The sequence below is a fragment of the Thermobia domestica genome, chromosome 9 (assembly GCF_964235325.1).
Source record: "Thermobia domestica chromosome 9, izTheDome1.hap1.1, whole genome shotgun sequence".
In the NCBI taxonomy this organism is placed as follows: Eukaryota; Metazoa; Arthropoda; class Insecta; order Zygentoma; family Lepismatidae; genus Thermobia; species Thermobia domestica.
In genome coordinates this window covers 204262341-204286002 of record NC_137462.1, presented here as the reverse complement: position 1 = coordinate 204286002, position 23662 = coordinate 204262341, and the positions used below count along the sequence as shown (strand labels likewise).

At 35.8% G+C, this 23662-nt stretch overlaps 1 protein-coding gene across 2 annotated transcripts in view; it reads right to left on the bottom strand.

Annotated features, from left to right (window-relative positions):
- The window catches only part of LOC145660551 (uncharacterized), a 73852-nt gene that overhangs the window by 5491 nt on the left and 44699 nt on the right, over positions 1 to 23662 (bottom strand). For both annotated transcript variants that reach the window (XM_081725766.1, XM_081725765.1), the window contains exons 7-8: positions 19954 to 20131; positions 8587 to 8811 (exon numbers count right to left, since the gene is read on the bottom strand). In XM_081725766.1, coding sequence (XP_081581892.1) covers positions 8587 to 8811; positions 19954 to 20131 — 403 coding nt within the window. The remainder of the gene's footprint in view (positions 1 to 8586; positions 8812 to 19953; positions 20132 to 23662) is intronic.

Below are 23662 nucleotides of genomic sequence, written 5' to 3'. Positions count from 1 at the left end.
GACGAGTTCCATATTTTCGCACTCCTGTACAGAAAGGCGTCGGATATACCATATCATTGAAGAATCTGGACCTGTTTGAAGTCAATTTTCTTCCTTGATTCTTTACCGTGGATAAAGTGCTGGACCCACTGTCAGCATTAAACAACAGGATAAAGCAATGCAAGAAGGCATCAGACTTCAAAGAAGGTCCAGGATTTTCGAAAAATTGTCGTTAGTATTTCCTAGATTCTCGAGTTATTGAGTTGATTGAATGACTTAAAGCGGTCAAAACCATCAACGGAGACTGCTGTTCAGAACTTCCGAAACGATTCACACAGAAAAAGAAGAAGAGGAACAGGCGAGGAGTACTGACCAGAAGAGTTCCCTTCCACCAAAACAACGCTCCCACTACATCTCAACGGATGCAATGGCAACAATCCATGAATTTACTAGACCTAGTCCTCCATGACTTCTAGTTCTTTCTCAACTTGAAAAAAGATCTAGTTGGCCAACACTGTTCCGATAACAATCACGTTATAAAAGCCATGGGGTCTTAAGGGTCACAACTGAAGAGTTGTTTTCAAGGGATAAAAGCAAATACGTCGCACTTAAAAAGGATTATGTTGAAAAAACAACAGCTCTGAAAAAACCTTTATCTTTTATGGATACCTTGAGGCAGGCCCGTATCCAGGGGGGTCTAGGGGGCCGGGCCCCCCTAAAATTTTCACGGTAGGCTTGCAAATGACCTATAATATGGTTGGATCGCCCCCCCCCCCTTACATTTTTGGACTGGCTACCGACCTGCCTTGAGGCTCAAAAATTTCCAGCCACTTATTCCGTATATCTAATTTATCATAATATAATTATTTACTGACAATACAAGATTGATATGTTACTTAACAATTTTTATTGTAAAACTTAAATATAGTTAATTTAATAGTCTAATGTTGATGATTCACACTTTGATTACACAAGTACGCGCCTCCATTTGAACCGAATGCCAATTAAGTCTCAAACTAAGATGCCTTTTTAAATACTTAATGTTAAATGTTTATGTAAGAAAATTTGAATTTTAAGATTTTTACAGTAAAAATCAACAAATGTAGGTAAATGATATATCTATTTAAGAAATGTGGAAAGAGAATAGATGTTCATGGGTGGAGAAGCATTTTCTTTAAAATTCAGAATCACGTTTGATAATCTTTATATACTAAATTGTAAAATTTACAGTAACTATTTGTTCCATTATTCTTATTTTACTATTGTACGACACCATAATATGACTTCAGTAGCCTTGCCATGAATTAAACTTTTGAGAGAGGAAGGGAGTTACAATTGACTACAAGTGTCTAGTTATGTGAGATTATATTTTTGGTTTATACATATACGAGAGATAATGATTTGATTTATTCTTTCTCTAGTATTTTATTATTATTACTGTTACTGAACAATGAAAAACAAAATATTAACCTTCCTATGGATGGTAAACACAAGAAATCGCCTTTATAATACACATATTAAGTTAAAACACTGATATTTGTTATCAAAGTTATAAACTTACGTTATAACTCTTAAGTCAGAAATTGGTACATAAACACTAGAATAGATAAAATTATTCTCTGACAATGTATTAACACTTTTACTCTACCATTAGAAATAATTTCCATTCTTTGTCTTCGTTTAGTAAAGTGATATTTGTTAGGAAACTTAAAGTCTGTCTGCAGAAAAAAAAAGCCTCATAAAGCCTACACTTTACATATTCTGATGCATATTGTAATTATTTGTCTGGAAAGGCATGAAAAATAATGTAATATAATATGTAAGCTGAAAATATAATAAAATGTGGTCCTTTCAAGGAGGATGCGTTTAATTTTGAAAGAAGTCCGTAATTTAGTATCCAGTAGGCCTAGTAGTGAACGTTCGGGTATAGTGGAAAAGTTAGGGTAAAGTGGACCCCGCATTTTTTTTTTTCTGGTGGATGTGATTGCAATGACTTGGGAACATTATCAGAGAGTGGGAGTTGCATATGCAATTACATGTGAAAACTTTAAGTAAGGAGGTCAATGAATGCAAGTCAGAACACGCAAATTCACGTTCTAAAGATTTTAAAAGATAAGTTTGTTTGCAGTTTCCTTCCTGTACTTGCTGTATGCAGAATTATGTACAATATCCTGTATCAATAAGAGTGTGTTGCTGTATGTTATATTGTTTTGATGTATTTTACAATCCACGTCATATAAATTATCAAAGAAAAATGTATAATCACTGACTGCAGCTAAAGTAGACCTCTGAATAGCGGCAAAAGTGGATTAGATTTACTGATAGATGTTAGGGCAGTGGATCTTAAATTAATAAAATAACAGAGCTTACCTTTCCGCCCGTGGTCCTCTTCTTTTAATTTATGTTAATATTTTGACTCGCTAGGAAGCCATGTTTGAAACCATTTGTTACCTTTTTGCAGGCTGAAACTCCCATAATACCATCGTTGTCTGCTCATGGAAGTCCCATAAAATAACGAAAATAAAAAGGAATAACTTTTTATAGGACTTGATGGTATTACAGGATTTCTGGCAGACAAGGATGGTACTACAGGATTTCTGGCTTGCAAAAAGATAACAAATGATTGTGAACATGATTTTCGAGCGAGTCAAAATATTAACATACACTAAAAGGAGACGACCATGGGCACAAAGGTAAGCTCTGTTGTATCATGAACTAGGACTTAGTTTGCCAGATCTTTTAGCAATGCTTCTGACTTGTCGTAACTAAAAGTTCATAAAGTCAATTTATAGTACAGACTTTTCATTTAAAATAATAATAATAATAATAATAATAATAATAATAAACTTCACCTCATTGCAAAATGCACTTCTCCTACGATTATATCTGTCTGCTAACCATCTGGATGGATGACTGACTACTGGTCGATCATTTCATCATCTTTGTAAAACCCACTGAAAGTGACTCAGTCATACTAATTTTAGTTGGACACTCTACTTATAACAAAAATTTCTAGCAAATCGACAAAGCTCGAGAAAATCACGTTGCGGTGATAAGTTTGCTACTTCATTCTAGCCACAAACTGTAGCCACTGGACAAAATGTTCATTGGAGATAAGAAAAGTTACTACAGTGAAGTACTTACTTCAGAGCTACAGGTTTTGCCGGACTCTTTGGCAAGGTATATTTAAAGTCACAGACAGGACAATAGTAATCAGGGGCTTTCGTGCCACAGGACTCGTTAAAAAGGAGTTTTTCGGACCCAGAGTTTGCTAACGGAGAAGACGACACAGGGAATTGACGTGTTTCAGTGCAGATCGTGTGATTCTGATGCGACATTAAACCATTTATTTCCATCAGAATTCTGATTTCAAATCTCTCCTTTCCAAATCTTGCTACTTCCATGTCTTCAATCCTCAGCATGTTGCGGGTGTGTCAGTGATATAGAGGTCTTCGAGTCTTGTGATGATATGAAACTCTTTCCGACAAGTTGCAGCAACATCAAGACAAGCTTTGAAATCATATCGTCGCTTACATTTTGGAATTCAATTCAATGCAAGTAAAAGCGAACACTAGTTCCAATGAAACAAATCAGGATCAACCAGAAAATAACAATGCTTCTTTTATCCTTAGAGGCATAAAATTAAACGAATATTACAGGTGGTGAAAAGTTGGTTGGAAAGATGGAATGATACATTATTATTATTTTACTGTATTATGTTTCATGATGGCTACCTTATAATATATATATACAGGGGTTGGACAAAAAAATCTAAAACGTTTGCAAAAGTGTGAAAATCATACCTAGTATGGTGTGAGGCCTCCTTTTGCATCCAAAACAGCTTGGATCGGACATGGAATGGGCGTATACAGCTCCTGAATCGTGGTGTGTGGAATTTTGTATCAATGTTCCTCCAAAACATGCTCCAGTTTCGTAAGGAATGCTGGTGGAGGATAATGAGACCGAACACGTCTTTCTAACTCAGACCACAATGGATCAATGATGTTCAGATCTGGTGATTGTGGGACCCAGGGGAGGTGTGATCCTCAAGCCATGATTTCACCGTTTTTGCAGCGTGGCAGGGTGCTAAATCATCTTGGTAGGGGCCATGGGTAGAACCTGGTCCCCCAAAATGGCCTCATACGCCTTAGCATTTATCATTCCATGCAGGGCTATGATGGAACCTGCAGAAAACCACGATATCACTGCCCATACTGTAACAGAACCACCCCCATGCTTTACAGTTGGGAGCAGACAGTCTGTATTATAGGCCTGCGACGGTGTTCTCCATACGTAAACACGACCGGTTGTTGGAAACAAGGTGAAGGTCGATTCATCGGACCCCATTACGTGTTTCCACTGCTCATGAGTCTACGCCTTGTGGTCCTTGCACCACTGGATACGCCTCTTCACATTTACTGCTGTGACCACGGGGTTGACGATAGCGGCCCTGCCATGAATTTTCAATTTATGAAGTTCCCGTCGCACTGTTTTCAATGAAACCGGGTTCTGTAGGCAGGAATTACGTTCAGACGTAATTTTTATTGCAGTGGTCTTTTTAGCAGCTACAATCCGTTTTAATGCCCTCCGGTCCCTATCTGACAGGAATGTCTTTTGACCATTGTTGTGCTTTGCAGACGTCGTTTGCCCATGAATTGTGTATGCCCTCGTGACAATGGACAGTGCCTTTCGATACCCCCACAATGTTCGCCACTGTTGCCACTGAAGCTCCAACCAGACGGGCATCAATGATCATGTCTCTTTGGAAGTCTGTCAGGCCGCCCATTTTACCGCACCACTTTCACACCACGATACTCACAGGTAAACTGGTTACTGCTGACGAAAGAGGTAGGTCCACATAACACACTGAAAACAAAAAAAGATCGGCAACCGCAAAACGTGTTGTATAGTGGAATGCCAAACTTACGTGTTCTGAATGAAGTGTTTTTAGAATTTTTTGTTCACTCCCTGTATATATATATAATAGTTACGTATAAAGGGAAACAAACAATGTACATTGAAAGTTTGCGCCCAATTCTGTTGCACCAACCTCGAAAGCCAACGACGTCCAGACATTTTTATTGAGGTGTAGCCGTCCCACTTCTTATAGTTGGTACTGTTTCCACCGTCCTTTTCCCATCTTTGGAAGACACTAACCACAGAAGCTCGCCAACACCCGACAAGTTGTGTGGTTTCCGAAATGTTGATTTCCAATCTTGGCCATCACAATCTGGTCCCAATCAAACTAATGTTGTAACGGGCAATCTAAACTTTATATTCATGCTGTACTTAAATTCTCAATTTTAATATAGTTTTTCAATGGGAAAGGAGGTGAGGTGATTTTGAGTTTTACGTCCCGTTCAGCAGCGAGGCTATATGAGACGTGGACCTACTGATTAACGTGGAATCCGAACATGAGCTCCCGCCAGGAATCGAACCCGGGTCTCAATAGGAAAGGAAACAAATAGGAACAAGATTACTATACATAATTTCATATCAGAAACTTCATTGTAGAATGTAAATAACTGTTACATAATTTCTCCTTGGAATTGGTTCTATGTGCTGAAGACAGATTAACATACATAACAAGCTTCTTCATTATGTAAAGTTGGCACAGACAGATGTTTATCGTCCAGCCAAATTCCAACTTGTACATGAACCCGGATTTTGGGGTCGAGCTCTTAGAAGTATATGGATATAGTCATAACCACGGGCACTTAGGGTATTTACCTCAGCAAAAGTTCAAGCATGCCGTAGAACTTATGATATTTACGGGACGGCAATGAGAGACTAGATTTTGCATTGGTCATCGTCTCCATGCCACTCTAAGACCGAGACCGGAATTACATCTATACTTAAAATCAAAGTTTATCATCACTACAAAAACTAGATCGGTGATCGTTTTATGAAGCTGAAATTTCGTTGAAATATTTCAAAGTGAAGACACCTCTGTCAACTTCGACTAACTCGCCATCTGTTGGAACTCGAATTGAGCTTGTACTCTAACTGACCAGATCTCAGCCGATTTGAAAATATCAGGCAAGTGTGTTACAGAGATCTGTCTAATCCATGCGTTTCACCGCAACATACATCACAGACACAAAAGCACAACATAATTTAAAGTCACTGAAGATGAATCACTAATTGAAATTTGGCTTTTTCACCTACGCCTGCTTTATTTTTAAAAATCTCTACTATACTCCAGAGATACGCAAACGATTACCACCAGAAATTCTAGTCACTCACTGCCAATCCCGGAAATGTCATAAGGTTTTATACTTGGACTTTCGCTGAGATTGTTACCCTAAGTGCCCGTGGTTAGGACCTATATGCACCTGTTCCTAAGAGCTTGACCGAGAAATCTGTCTATGCAAGCTTTACATAATGAGAAGCTCATTATATAAATTAATCTTTCTTCAGCACATAGAGCAAATTTACAGGTGAGATATGTAATAATTATTAGCATTCTACAATGAATTTTCTGACATGAAATTACGTATAGTAATGTTTTCCTTTTTGTGTCCTTTCCTATCGATACACGATATTACAATTAGGAATTAAAGTTCATACTGGCTAGTTGCAATACGTCGCCGGCCTTGCCCATTCTATGCATAAGCATCACACTGACTAATCGAGTGAGATCCTATCACTGTCTGGCAAGTGTTTGTGTTGTGCTCGTGCGTATTACGTCATCCAACGACTTCGTTCAAAACGTAGTGAGTGGTCATAATGTTTTGGGTAGTCAGTGTTTTACTTTTTATGATAGTAAAAATTGGAGATCGATCATTTTCAGAATCAGCAAGTTTTCACACTTCCGATTAATAAAGAATATCTAAACAATAAATAAAATGTAAGCAAAGTCATTGTGTTCAAATATGGACGAATAAACAAATTATTTTGTTATAGAAATGTTCAATAGAATTCTACAGGTAAGCATTCGTCCTGGAAAATAAAAATAAGGATTCACATTACCCGAACTTCCTCTATTAGAAGTTTTCAACGTGTGACAATTAACGATAACGACCTCAGATCCACGTAACAAAGATGGGTATTTTGCTATCTCTGCTTTCGAGGAGATGCTTTTTATCAGAACTAGAAATAGAGATACCACGATAAGAAGAGCAAAAAAGTCACTACATAGCACTATTCAAATACCGCCTGACAAAAATTATTGTTTAAACTAGTGATGAATCTATTGGGTCTAACTTGGTGAAGCGCGAGGTGAAAGAGAGAGACTTGGTGGCTGAAACAATAGGGAGAACTGAGCACTTTGGAGAGAAGAATCTAATACCAGAAAATATGTTTAAATATTATTTTGAATTTTACTCTAATAGATATATTTTTATTTTTATACACACTGTTACGAAAAAAAAAAAAAAAAAAAAAAACTACTGAACACTTCTAACAGGTGCAGAGATCAATTTAAATGAAAGAGGTACGATATGAAACTAATGAGAACTGCATACTGAAAGACCAGAAAAATGAAAATACAACAAAACTTGCATATTAAAATACAATTACAACTGAAAGCTAATGAGATACCTGAGAATGGTGTGATTTCACTAGTGTGGCAATGTCCGGTTCAATCTTCGTGACACATATTACTGAGTCATGTAAAATACTCAAGAACTGTTTTTAACAAGTTTTAACTAGTTTTTTTTTTTTTTTTTTTTTTAACCAAGATTAGAAATCACTTTATTATTATTATTTTCTTTTTTATCATATGACCCAAAATGAAGGGTGTTATGAAGTTTTAAAATTTTCAAACGGTCTCCATTTGAAACAATATAACGGATTGGGTTATATATTTATTATGTAAATGAACTGATCACATTTGGTTTTAATCCATTCTCTTTTAGGGAAGCTACTGTATCCACTATATACACGAAATGGATTCTACTATTATAGAAATAGATGGATATTGTGAGATCTCCGCAACAGGTATATTAAAAATTCCACACGCGCTTATTACAAACTAGAAATTATAAGGGGGGTCGCTAGCAAGAGGATGTGATAAAATGGGGTTGTGACAGGAATTAGGTTGAGAACCACTGCACTAAATCATCAAACTTATTCTTGCACTACACATAATTTCGTAAATTTTAAGAAAGAAAAACTTTATTTAAAATCATTTCAAAGTACAGACTGTTTTTTTTTTCTTTCTTTTCTTACTTACGTTACCAATACTTCATTTTCATTCATAATAAGATGCTCGGTGAAATACAGGTCAAAGCTGATTCTATTGCATATCTGAAGTGCAGACTGGAATTTCGTAACACATGCTTTGCGCTTTTGAAGTCACTCATTATTACATTCATGCAGTTTGAAAAATATACTTTTTCTCAAACTAATGCCGTTTTGCCTAACGTTTTCGGTAAAGTAACATTCTAATATTTGTAAGGTAGTATTACCCCCCCCCCCACACACACACAAATCCATGATGATCAAACAGGCAATCATGTTACCTAATACATTTAGGTAATAAGAAAATTGAGTTTCTTGTAGTGTAGGCAGTGTTCTAATATACAGTAAGATCCATATCAAGTTCTGAAACATACAAACCTGGCTTTAAAAAACTTTTATATCCTCCTCGATAAGGACACTTACCTAAGATACCTTGTGATTCTATTTTAGGTTTCTGCACTTTAATTATTTTCCTCACTTTGCCATCAGGTCCTGTAGTTTTATATATTCGAGTAATCTTAGTTCCAGCAGAAATCGCACGTAAAGCTGACGAAGTCGATGTATGTTTGCTTGCAATGCCTAACCTTCCAGCCTTTACACTTTTTTTCACGGGTTCTTTATCTGCTTGTAGCGTTCCGCTAACCGCCTCTGATTACAAACAAAAACAAACCATGCATCAAAATCAAGCACCACTTATCTACTAAAACACAAAGTATGAATAACAAACACATTACAAAATATGGTGCACAACAAACACACGCATGTAAATACATATTATTATGGAAGGCCCAATACAGGGTTGTTGCTCTCATTTAAAAAAAAGCACATTTTACATTTAAGAGAACTTGCTACGTCCATTCTTAAGGGATTTAAATATAAGGAAAAATATAAGGTAACCAAGAAAGTTCTGTTGCTGTTTGCGGAGGTCTGTGTTCAATTGGTTCTCACACAGTGAGTTTAATGCGAATGGAGATAAGGCGAAGGTCAGTTGTTGGTGTGGGTATATCCAACATAGTACCTGGTTGTGGCACTTCAGTTACACCCTGAACTTGCGTAAGGACAGAGTGAACATGGGACTTGCACAGAGCGTCATAAGGGCATATATACTGTACGAGTTTAAACTGTGGTCAAACGCCGCTGCAGCGGGGTGGAAGATATGTTAGGCCTCTCGTGAGGGTGTTGAGACTACGCGGACAGTGCAGTGGTGGTTTGACAAGTTTAAGGACGGTAGCGAAACACCCAAGACGCCCCACGTGTCGGAAGACCAACACATGTACAAAATGAAGATCTTCAGGCATGGCCAGACATGTAAGGAACTGGGACTATAATTCAGTGTGAGTGGAGAAACCATTCGGCAGCACCCCCATCAACTTGGGAAACACTACAAGTTGGGTCGGGCCAGACATAAAATCCCATGACTTGATTCCCGGCCAGAAGGCAACGCGAGCAGACACCTGTGTTTCTTTGCTGTCTCATCTGAGGAAGGAGCCATTTTTGGACAGGGTGTTGACATGTGATGAGAAGTGGGTCCTGTACAAAGCTCCACGGCGCCGTCATCATTGGTTGGCATCCCATGAACCGATTTCAAAACAGCCGAAACCAGCACTGGATCAAAAGAAGGTCCTCCTGTGTGTTTGGTGCAGTGCTCGCGGCATTGTGCATCTGGAACTGCTATCAGCTGGTCAGAGCATCAATGCAACTGTATACTACCAGCAGTTGAGCAGTCTTCAAGAACTCAAAACTCTGGAGCCAGCACTTTGAATCGCAAAAGGGCTTACAGCACAATGCTAAGCTCCACGAGGCTAGGATGACCCGCGACACCATTCTACACCTTGGTGGGAAACGCTACGCATCCGCATACTCCCCGGACGTTGCACTGCCCGCTTATCACCTGTTCCATTCTTTGGGCAATCACCTTAGAGGACGCCAGTTCAAATCCCTAGTAGCGGTGCAAAATGCACTTGATACCTTCTTCGTTTCACGGCCGAGCAAGTTCTACCGCGATGGAATCCATGGCCTTCCAGAACGTTGGCAGAAGATCGTTGATGTTGATGGGGACTATTTTTGATCTTCCAGGTACGTCTTAGGTAACATATCGATATTCGAAAATGGTGGGTGAAAAGTGACAGAACTTTCTTGGTTACCATATATAATCAGTTCTGCACGTATTTGTTGAGAAAATAGTTTACCCACTTACCTTGATCTATTATTAGATAAATACTACTAAAAACAGGAGGCAGAAATAAGTCCATATATTCTTCCGTAAAAAAGTTTCTATCATTAAAGAAGTATTTTTTTTATTTTTATTTATTTTATTTTATGAGAAGCTTTTACATTGACAGAAGCTTGAGAAGATTTTACATTCATAGCATACAATGACACATTTTTCTTTTAATATCGACTTCATATCGAATACTTGTTTCATCCGTGTCGGGATTCCTTTGTTTCACACGCGGGCCGCGTACCCGTAAAACCTATTACTTACCTATCTTTTGTATTCCTGTATTTTCTTTTTCACTGAGTGTTTTCATTATTAATCAATTTTACTTTTAGTATGCTAATTTTCTTTTTCGTTATTCGTTTATTATTTATTTGTTTATTTAGTATCTCACCTCGATCACCACTTGCATGGTATATTTTCGTTAATTTTTATTTCACTGTTGCCTTAACTTTTATTCGCCTCTTCAACTTTTGCCCTGCATTTTAAGATTGTGCCTCCCATCTGAACGCCTCACAGGTACTTCTCAGTTAATTTTTCTTTCTTTTCTTCCTACGTTTCCCCTTCCTTATCTGTTGAGGCATTCAGCGATAGCGCTTATAGTATTACTTCCTTTAACATGTGATTAATTCACATTACTTTCTTTTATACGAGTATTATTCATGTTCCACTCCTGCTTTAGAATTCTTTTGTTCTAACCATATATAATTTTTGAACGACGGCATTACAAAATAACTCCAGCACATATAAAATAAGATGTAAAATTTGTTTTTCAAGTTAAAGATTACATCTTATGCAACTATGATTAAATGAAGTACTTAAATTTGTTGTTGTGTGCTGGATTATTTTCTTCTATATTTCGCTGACCTGTCTTTCAGAGAAAAGATTCCTTGAGGTAAATCTTTAGCGTCCTCTTCTCCCGCATGCTAGTTTTTTTTCACCTTTTACATATACAGTTTAGTACTAATACTTTGTTTTACTCGTGGAGTTATGTAGAATAATTTTCTTGATGAAATCACCGAAGAAAAAAAATACATATGCACCACTACCAACTGCTATAAACTATATGCTTCCTGACGCAAAGAGTAAAAAGGTAACTGATTGGACCGAGAATCGAACCCGGGACCTCTGGCATACGGGGTCGATCCGTTAACCAGTACGCCACCCAGTCCGCTTCCCGGAACAGCCACCCACTCTCGAAGTTGATGATCTCATCTCGCACCACGTGGGTTGTACCACAGCCCCCTGCTATGATTGAACAATCCTGTGTCCATATAACGAGCACCTATATGACGGTTGTGATTTCATATATACTAATGAAAGGAGAAAACTAATATTTTATTTTACACACCAAAGTTTCTATAGGTATAAATTCTAACGCAAAGAGTGAATTGCGTTAGAATTCGCACCCATAGAGGATTTGGTGTGTTAAAAAAAAATAAAGTTATTTTCTCCTTTCCTTAGTAAACATGCTTCCTGTTTTAATATTTGTTATTTCGACATTGCCAATTATCTCAATTACTTCAAGTTCGATTGTTTATCTAGAATATCTTTACCCAGATTAGAATGAAGAAACCAATATTAAACCTAGACACAAGTAGTCTAGATGAACAGTGAGATTGTATAATAAATTGATGACTAATTCAGAAATATTAAACGAGAAGCACATTATTCATGGTAGTTGGTAGTGGTGCATAAGTATTATTATTATTTTTTTTAAGTGATTTAATCAAGAAATATTGTTTTACACAAATTTAGAGGAAAACAAAAAAATATTTGTATATAACTGTACACAGGCCCGTATCCATGATAGGTCAAAGGGTCCGCCCCCCTAAAATTGTCACGGTAGGCTTGCAAATAAACTATAACATGTTGATGAACTTTAGCATGGTTGGATCGCCCCCCCTAACTTCTACCGCCCCCCCTACATTTTTGGGCTGGTTACCGGCCTGACTATATATATATATATATATAATGGCGGATCCAAGGAGGGCTATAGCTCCCCCTTGACGCTCAGGTATACACTGGATACAATGGGCTTCAATCCTGCTTTACACTGGATAAAGCGGCAAATTATGGGTTATCCCCTCCCTTGATCATATCCTGGAACCGCCACTATACATATATATATATATGAAAAAGTAGCACACAGGAGAGAAAGCTCAACTTCTCTGATTATGCTCACGAAAGATAGGGGGAGCGAAATATAGAAGAAATACAGAAATATAGCACCACACAACAACAACAAAAGTAAATACTGTACTTAATCTTTTTTAAGTTATTATTATTCTAGAAGCTTTAGCTTCAATCTATAGAATAATGACGACACTATTCACGGATTTTTTGAATTTACTAAAAGTATTTTTTGTATTTCTAGAACCCAGTGTTGCTACTTTTTCCTTTGATCCTACTCGAAGGTAATACAATATGGAAAAAAGAAATTCATATATCAATAGTTTGAAACTATTACCTGGTTGATGATGACATTATGGATTTTCTTGAATCATATTTTACTATTATTTACGCTCCTGGATTAGAAATCAAGTAACAGATGGATGTAAACTTACTACTGTGCAACAGTAGATCAGATATTTCGATTGTTAGATTCATATCATCAGATTAATTATAAAGTATGAAATACTACAAATACACACATGCTGTTACCAACAGTACTATACTCTGTGTACTATACAATAGTACTATACTATGGACAGAATCGAGAAAAAAGGCACTACATAACCCCTACTACAAAGTTACAAACACACTACATAAACACACTTTTATTAGTAATTTTACGTAACAAACGCAAAACACGCTCTAGGAGCAAGAAGTACTGGGAGAATGAATGTTTCCAAAGAAATTCATCCATTGAAGTGGAATATGGCAGCATTTACTATCTCGAAAGGTTCCGAGTACGATTTTTAAAGCCAAAAATACTAATTATGTCTTCTTTTCTTTTATTGTCAAGTGTGGTACAGAAATATTAAATTGAAGTCAGTTTTGCTTTTTTCCTTTTCTTTTTCATTTCTTCATTGCCCCCCTCCCCCTTCCGAGACAAGGAACTTATGAAAGAAAGAGATCGGACTTTGGGAAACTGGGAGGGCAACAAAATGTGCTGAACTTCATCCTATTTTCCAAACCATGGATGATCAGGTCTCGTGAAAGACAAGCATGTTCTATCTCGAAATTCCCCCATATGTTATACTACAGCAATATTTTGCGTTACTTATTCTGTGCTGTTCATATAGAATTCTTCTAAACTAGAAGTCCTGCTCGAAATTCGAACATCTTGTATAAGCATCTTAGTAGAACATTTCCACCCCATTTTCTTCCCTTCTAAGTCAAATACCAAAAAATGCTGAAATACGTATTTGATTATTTTAAATGAAAAGTGTAAATATCAAATTTCTTGTTTCTAAACTTAAGAGATTCCACGATATGGAGACTTAATTATAATAATTACGAATCCCATTCCTTTCACCTCCTATCTCTTTTCTTCGTTTCTAGGTAAAATATAATAATAATAATAATAATAATAATAATAATAATAATAATAATAATAATAATAATAATAATAATAATAATAATAAACAAGCTGAAAAATATGTTTAATTTTAAATGTGTGTCTAACTTTCAAAGGATTCCGAGATATGGACATATTATAATAATTGCAATTCTCATTTCTCCCAGTTCTTCGTAGAATTTCCATAAATTCTTCCTTAGTGGTACCTAACATCATAAATCTTATGTACTATCCAAATTTCAAGTTTCTAACTTAAGCAGTTTGGCCTAGGCGTTGATTATTAAGTCAATCAGGATTTTATTTTATTTTTTTTATGTCGAAATTTCATCGCTATTGGCATCTACTAAACAAACAAGAACTTTAATAGAAGTAATTTCTTCTATCTCCACAAATTCACACAACGTTCGAGCGTGGTGGAGTCGTGCAATTATATATATATAAAAGAACTCCTGATCAAATACTACATGGAAACTAGAGGCTACCATCATGACACTGTCGTGCTTTCAATTTTCCTCTGTCAATCGTGTAGAGATCCGTTTTCTCATTCCACATAACATTAGTGCACATCAAGATTGATAGCCTCTGAGGGAGGCTTTTTATCCAGCAAACTGTAAAACAAATTTAAATTTGTATACCAATTTGAAAGTTTCGTGCCGCATTTTCGGTAAGCAAAAGGAATTATTGTCTCTTTCATTCTTTTACCTAGACAAGGAATAACAAAAATAAATTTCTGTGTATCACAGACAAGAATAATAAGGCAAAGTAGAGAAAAAGTAAAGGCAATAATATTTTTTAAAAACTTAGCAACTTCTACCTTGTGCACATTGTCTAAGCTGGAAGCTGGTTTTGAATGTGTGTTGAATACTGCATTACACAGTATACATTTTATTTTTCCATCACAATTATACGTTATAATAAAACGGTATTCACAGTTCTTAGCTTTTCTGTTAGAAGATACTTTCTCTTAGGCATTGAACTCCCTCGTGCCTATCTCGTAGGCACCTTCGTAGCGTAGGCACCTTCGGCTGACATTGGTTTGATATCCGATGGAGGCTCATGTGGTTGTCTTAAGCTATAGGTCTTCGTCTTATATAGCCTCGGTGCTGAACGGAATGCTCAGCTTCAAATCAATCAACTTCTTCGGCAGTTTGAAGGCACGTAATTTCGCTTCATAGTAGATAGTACCGCATCCAGTAAGTCGTACTTAGCTGTTACCGCGTCCATTAGAGGCACTATTTTCGAAACAATAATACTGCCAATTAGTATGAGATTTTTATGACGAAAGCTATCGATTTATTGTTTTAATTTAAGATAGAGGATGTTAAAATACAAATTACAGGATAATTCTGCGTTCCCACAAGTTTTATCGAGACGATAGGACACATCCTCGTAATAAGAACATCCCGTGAAATACTGTACATATACAAACCCTATTCTTATGGAGTTTTTTAAAATCTTTATGTGCTAATTCGTCAATAAGTCTGTGTGTAATGCCGTCAAGAAGTGAAGCATCAGTTTCATGACAAAAACAAAATAATTTAATTTTACATAAATGCCCATTTCTTGACATACTGTAGTAAAATGCAATCAAATTAAATTAGTTTTTCCGTATTTTTAAACGTTTTAAACTGAACATTTGTCTTACTTCTGCCATTTGAATTCAAAGCAATGCCTGAGCCAGTGCCATGAAACAACTACAGAAGTTAGAAGAGCAACTGAGAGAGTACTGAAATCCCGTAATTTTGCTACTGATTTATTTTTCGAAAAGTAAGCCGGGGTCATATGTTACAAAAGCCTTTTGAGGTGCTTATTTATAGATGGATTAAAATTGAAATGAAATGAAATTTTTGAGTTTTACGTCCCACGGTTATGCCGGTTAGGCTAAAGGAGACGGTGATGATGAGTAATGAATGAAATGGTGGAATGAAGAAAGTGGGAGGAAACGGGAGTAGCCCGAGAAAACCCACGCACACGGTGTATGGATTAAAATGTTGAAGTCTATATGGTCTCTTTGTTGTCAATTTTACAGTAATATGGTTCGTAGTCTGTAGTAGATATGTTCAAAATAAATTAACACACACCTATCCGAAGGGAAACATCGGATTTTCTAGAGAACATTCGTTCACTTAACTTTAATTGTATGCAGACTGAGAAAAATCACGATTAAAAATGAAGAAAGATTGTTTATTTTTTAAATTTAAATCGATCATTTTAGATTTAAATCACTTGTACTTGATTAAAAAAAAAAAAAAGAGAAAAAAGAAAAAAAAAAGAAAAAAAAGAAATGATGTTCCGTTTCTTAACTATGATAAACAACGGAGTTTTCCGGTCGCTTTATGTTAGAATAAAAGTGACGCCATGAACTTTCCGATATTTACTGTTTTCTGCAAGGTGTTTCCTACACGTACCAGTTATTCAGTAGCAGTATAATATTGTTCACCCAACATCTAAGAGCGGCCGCGATCACTGTGATCTTACGAATTCAATTCATAATGATTCGACTAAAGAAAGATAATGTATGGTAATTAGAAATAATTAAAAAAATATGATTGAGATTGAGTGAGACGGGGCAGGTAGTATAGAGCTAGTAACTTAGCTTCATAGGCATGATATAAAGAAAACTAATTTATTATAATTATGCATAACAAAGTGAATATAAATTTAATCATCACCAAGGTGCCTATAAAATGAATAAAAGCATCATGATTTCTTAAGATGTTCACATTCTCGCTTTCACGTTAAGACTCTCTTATGTAATTTCACCAAGTATACCAACAGAGTTCTTGTGAGCATACTTACAATATTATGGTGTCCATTGCAACCAGAATCTGCACAGCACTTTTCCGAAGTCACTGATCCCGTCTCGAGTAAGCGCGAGTAGTCACTAGGAGGCGTGTGGTTGATAGATTTTTGAACGATTTAACTAAATTGTCTAAGGTTTATGTAGTAGTTTCCTTGCACTTTCATTTCTACTTTTCGCGGAACTGAAAGTTGAAACTAGGATTGTTTGTGAAATGATTTTCGTTTTCACTTTTCTAAAACCATCCGCGTTACAAACAAAACATGTTGTCACTTCTATTTTAAAATGATTTCACTCTTCTATATAGTCTTTGATACTTGGAGGTGATCTGTTTACTATATACTTTTTTTTTTTTTTTTTTCTCAAAATGAGGAATGTCTTTGTAATCTTAATTTTTCTTTCAAGCATCTTAGTCATAACCAAAGTAAAATATGCAGGTAAAAATTTAAAACCTGCATCTTGCAGAAAAAAAAAGCATTACATACACAAATACTATATAGCTTTCTCAGTGTTTTATTTATAAATTGAATACTTTTTTATGCTGCTTTCATAATCTCATCATGAGTATCAGCATCTTTTGCTTGAAAATTGTAAAACTATTCAAAGATAAACTTTGATATAAGCACGAATCGTACATGAATATAAATATTTGATTTCAAGTTATCTGCATTCAGAATGACACACATAATAGCACAATATGTAAGATAATTTAGTGGTAAGTGTTTCTAATCAAGAATGACTTCTTTTTTAATATTCTTCATTTTTCTTTCTATTTCTTAACAACTGGCTGTAGCACGGGAAGAATAAGTTTATGGAAAATATTTGAAAGGTACATTTGAACACTCTTTTCCCCCTCAGGATGCGTATTTGAATGGAAATGAAATAATACAAACCCAACTCGACCCAACCCAAACGCTAACTATGTTTAAAAATTCATTTTAAACGTTCAACCACTTTCGGCGTACATGTCAACTTACTTTCAATGAGGAATCTATACAACGGGTTCCGTCTTTCTTACATGAGAGGATCATAAGATAAACAACTTTTGGCGTACCTGTTTAATTCCCCTTCCCCGCTTATGATATGCATGAAAATGTCATGGCAAAAGCCCGGTTCAAGTCAGATGCTAACTACATTCAAAAATTCATTTCGAACAATTCCCCAGATTTCCTATGATGATGAGAGAGCACGGCGATATTATTTTAATATACTGGGAAAAAATATTACAGAATCGCCTCCCCCTTCCTTAAGAAAAACGAAATTTTCTAAACCACTCACCATGTGTTTACTTATTTCTCATAAAGAGTTTATATATGAAGTTTTATCTCCCGAACGTGAGGAGCTCATGAGGAGCTATTTTGACATACATTTTAAAACTCCTCTTCTATTCGGATATGTATTTATAGAAGTGACATGATAACATCCCGGGTTGAGCCAAGTAATAGGTTCAAAAATTTATTTCAAACGGTTCAACCGTTTACTTCTGATGACGAAACAGACAATGTCGATTTGAATGTGGAAAAAAAGTATAAAATTTACCTCTTCTCCCCTTAGAAGCGAATTTTCGAAAGCACTGGAATACGTGTCAAATTATTTTTAATGTTTATAATATACCAAATTTCATATTTCTACCCTCAGAGGCCCTCTAATTTTTGGCATAAATTTTAAATCCACTTTCCCCCTTAGGATATGCATTATATTGAACGAGATATAACAGAAACGTGGCTTAAAGTAGGTACTGTGTTCAAAAACTCATTTCAAAGTGTTCGGCCTGTTATATATATGTAAATGTTTCAATTACGGTAAAAAGGTAATTGAAGGTTCAATACGGTAATACATATGTATTACCACGATATGTAAAATTCTGAACTAAAAATTGTAAGTATTGAATGTTAAATGGTTTCAAGCTTTCTTCTCAAGTCTCCAGTACGATATAAAATGATTAAATAAAGTATATTGTCAAAAATTCATTAATACATTAAGAAGTTAGATATTTTGATTAAATTTATATTATTATGATCCTGCCATTTGGATATATATGTTCCTAAGTCTAATCTAACAAATTTATGTGCAACATCTTACGAGATGCTTAACGAGATTCAATTGAGAATATTATTCATCGGCGTGGTTTCAGTTCCATTGCACATATTCATTATACGATCTAAAGCGCACCCATTTGTAGTGCGCAGTTACATTCATGCATATCACTGGTTTCCTGGCATACAGTTCCCTTTTGTTCAGCTATCTGCGAACTGTTTCACGGGTTACACGCGTTACTTAGGTAAATGAAGTTCGTTTGCCACTTAAGAGAACAACTGTTGTTGGTTACGTCGGGCCGACAGTGTGGCAAATAGCCCTCCTCTGCTGCCAATGTAGCATCGAGTGGCCTGCTTCCCGAAGTCCACTAATAGCAGAATCGTCCCGAAAGCGATGTCGTAACCAATCCACCACACTTTTGTCCACTCAAACTCATAGATTACTTAATACCTGCATCGAATCCAATTCTAACCTTTTAAGGATTCGACCTCAGTCAATGTAATTCGAATACTATTTACAATCAATCCTATTTGACTGAGATGATAATTGCTCACACTTCTTTACAGATGTTATCACATTATGCAGTCCGACGTACTGGAGATCAATCACTCGTTATTTTTATTATAAACGGCACTTTCAAGTGGGGTGCTGTAGACTTGAATGTCAGTGGTTATTCTTTTAGTATCTATGAGATAAACCACTGCTTAGGTTTTACGAATCAACTATGTGTTGGGAGTATCTGAAACTCATAACATACATTTCTTGATGAGTATAAAACAATACGCAACTTTAGAATATAAAGAATATTTTGTGCAAAGGAGTTTAGAAATTACTACTCTGAAGAATCGACACATATTTTGAATAATAATGTACCATATTATTGAAAGAGACTTTTCTCAATTTCGTTCCATATACACTGCCAACGTGTAAAAAACAAAATCTATTTGAAGGAACTAAATTATTAACAAGAACTCGGTTGTTTGACAGACAGATACAAAGTGAAAACTGGAAAGAGTAGAAGCAGTTGTATTTCATGTTTAGAATATCCCGATAACGAACACAAAGTTCTACTGAAATATTCCACTTAATGGTGTTCAATGTCATGCTATTATTTCTTCTAGCAAAACTTACCTAAACACTATTTTTAGAAACTAAGACATCAGAATAACAATATAAAGTTGATAAAGCAATTTTAAAGCTGAAAAGCCTTACTCTTTGATGAAGTGACGATTTTCCTTTTCACTGTCGACTGTTTCAAAATGCCAGCATACGGAAGAGGTTCGTCATCCACTTCCTGCAAGTCCTCCTCTACATCCTCCTCACCGTTATCATTAACCCCGGACGATGAAACCGATGACTTATCACCTAGCCGTGAGAAAACCGAACTTTGCTATGCGAGAGAGAAAAATAACCAGAGAATATATTCCCAGTTACTAGTATCACACAAACAAAATACAATGTACAGGGTATCCAATATACAATGCAACCCGGAGTTTGGGATAGTAGAACTTTTGAACCTGAAGCGATACACAAATAATGGTTATACCAAAATCATGTATATATTTTTAAACTAGGAAGCAACGATTGAAGTGTACTAGAAACCACACAGTGTTGCCAGATGTAACCGAAGGTGTAAATCAACTTTTTTGCAAAACACGTAAATTGACTCATAATTCATACGTGTGGATGTTCTGTCGTTAATTTTTAGTTTGTTTAGTTGGAGTAGCTTAGAAACTATGGAGCAGAAAAAAATTTTCATTTCCACCGATAACTAATCGGATAACGTCTCTGTAAGGGGTAACTACGGAAATCGTAGTTTTTTATAAATTAATACTCTGAATTGGCAACACTGCTTGATGTTTCAGTGCATCAAAAGGCGTTCCATCATGTTGGCAGCAACTTTACAAAGAGTACAATTGCTAATGTTCTCAATGGCACTGAGACTTTTGTTTCCAAATCTTACGTAGTTCGAGGATTGTTCTTGTATAACTCTTGCTTTAAGTAGCTCCACAGAAATGAATACCAGTGTTGCCGGGTACATGTAAGTAAAAGTTTTATCATGATAATTCCAAAGTTTCTTCTTCGTTGTTTTCAGGAATTGCATAATGTAGACAGATCCTTAACACACCTTTTGATGCACTGAAACATCAGCAGTGTTGCCAATTCAGAGTGTTAATTTATGAAAACTACGTTTTCCTTACAGAGACGTTATAGGATTAGTTATAGGTGGAAATGAAAAATTCTTTTCTCTGCTCCATATTTTCTAAGCTACTCCAACTAAACAAACTGAAAATTAACGACAGAACATCCATACGTATGAGTTATGAGTCAATTTACATGTTTTGCAAAAAATTTACTCACACCTTCGGTTACATCTGGCAACACTGTGTGGTTTCTAGTGCACTTCTAGTCTTTGCTTCCTAGTTTAAAAATATATGCATGAACAAAGTTTCATTTTGGTATAATCATTATTTGTGTATCGCTTCAGGTTCAAAAGTTCTACTATCCCAAACTTCGGGTTGCATTGTATATTGGACACCCTATAATATTCACAAGAATACATAACAAAGCAATCAAAGAAATGTAACTTAAAATAATCTGCATCTTTGTAAGAAATACTTCTTGTGTATCCGTACTAAATGCTTATACTACATATAACATGCTCAATAATAATTTATAAAAATATAACAAATGCACTTGAACTAGATATACAAGAGCTCGAAAAAAAAAAAAAAAAAAAAAAGATAAAAAGGGAAATTTTCCCTCGGCTTTTTTCCCTGAGAAATTCTGAGCTTTTTACAAATATTTCAATTGTAGTGGAAAGAGAACAATGTGTCTAATCTTTGTTTTCCCATTATAACACGGAAAAACATTTAATAACTGCATTCTGAAGAATAAGTTCCGAAAAATTCAAGAATCAAAGGAAAATGGTATTCGATAGGACAGGAAAAAATGCAGATCGGTGGATGCAGTGACTTTTCCAGTTCCTATGAATTGTTTATAAAGCTATTAGATTAACGTTCAACCAAAAAATGTTTTAGTACAAAGTTTTAGTGTTAGCAATAACTTCTAAAAATATATCAAATTTCAAGGAAAAAATTATAATTTAAAATTTACGAATGAACTAAAACTTCATTATAACTATATATAACATTTACTGAGCCCGCTAAAATGTACGAGGTAAAATGTTTAAAACGCTATGCACAAGGATATAAAACCTACTCTTTGGAAGCTGAATGGATTGCAAAAAAACTGCATCTCGATACCTCTTACTGTTTTAGCTCTATGGAAATCAATATCGAAAACCTGAAGTAGTATTTTTAACCACTTTTGGTTTTGGTAGTGTTGCTGGTAGTGAAGATATATTCTTTTGGCACACCGAATCAACTGCAGAAAACCACTTGTCGCTATACGTTACCATTTTTGTTCTATAGCGATAAGTGTTGAAACAGGAAATGGTAAATTTGAACCATTTTATAGTTTGAATAGAGGGTTGATGGAGAAGACGGAACCTATTCCTGAACATCTCGACATCTCTTACCGTTTTTGCTCTGTGGAAACAGTATTGAAACCGGAAGTAATATTTGAATCACTTATGATTTTGGTAGAGTATTTGGGATAGTCATGGTACATTGCCTTGGGACGCTGAATCGTTTGCAGGAAACCGCTTTTTGCTATCTGTTACCGTTTTTGTTTTATGGCGATAAACGTCGAAACTGGAAATAACTATGGATATTAATGAAAGAGGAAACAACCGATTATATTCACACACAATATCCTCTATAGACGTGAATTCAATAAACGCACAAAGAGTGCAAAAGTGACCGACTAGACATAGACTCGAACCCAGGACCTCCGACATACCGTGCCGATGCGTTAACCACTACGCCACGCAGTCCGCCTCCCAGAACAGCCACTCAATCTCTCACTCTCGATGTCGGTGCTCTCCACTCAGACCACGTGGGTTGCACCACAGCCCCCTGCTGTGATTGGACAATCACTGTGTCCATATATTGAGCAACTATGACGGTTGTGATTTCATATAGATATTAATGAAAGAGGAAACAACTGATTACATTAACATTACCTTGAGTTCCAAAGTATTTTGAGGCAGAATTTTATCGAAATTTTCGTTAGTATTTCTAGTTGTTCGAGTTCTGGGGCGTTCGTATTCCAGTAGCAATGCTGTGTTTTAAGTTTGTTTTCTCTCAAAGCTCGAAGTTTTAACACCTTTCGGCGCCATTCAAGTTTCCTTATTTCTAAAGATAATTTTCTACTTTCAGTCTCCTTCTTATTTTCTTTTAGAATCTGTCTTGATCCTGTGAGATGTTCTTTACATCTTCTGTGGGGAGTTTTAAAAAATTCCTTACTCCTCTGTGAAATATACCGGATTTCCCTGACTTTTAAGATCAGTGTGAATCTTATACAAGTATTCTACTTCACCCATAGCCTCAGCAACCTTGAAGAATTCCTAAATACATGTTCTGAATCTCACAAGCCCACCACACAATTCCTAAATCAACTAGTTTAGACATCTAATCATGAATAATTTCATAACTCCAGAAATACTAACGTGTGCTACAAATTTCAGTTTGAATTGACTTAAGTCAATGTGCATCTAAGGGTAGAGTGCAGCTCGTCTGAAATTTGTAACAATGTTAAATATAGCAACTCGAGAGTTATCATCAGATAATTTTTGGTGATTAGAAATGACGTGACTATTCTAGACTTATTTGAGATGCTTTGATATCTCACCGCAGCCTAATACGACTCCAGTAACTGTGTGTAACAAAGTCTACTTGATTGGCCCAAGATTTTAACCATTATAGCTAACCCAACATTGTAAATATAATGTAATGTACTGTTAGTTGTATCTGCTACGATGGATTTTGAGTTCATCCACTTTTACATTTTCTTTCTA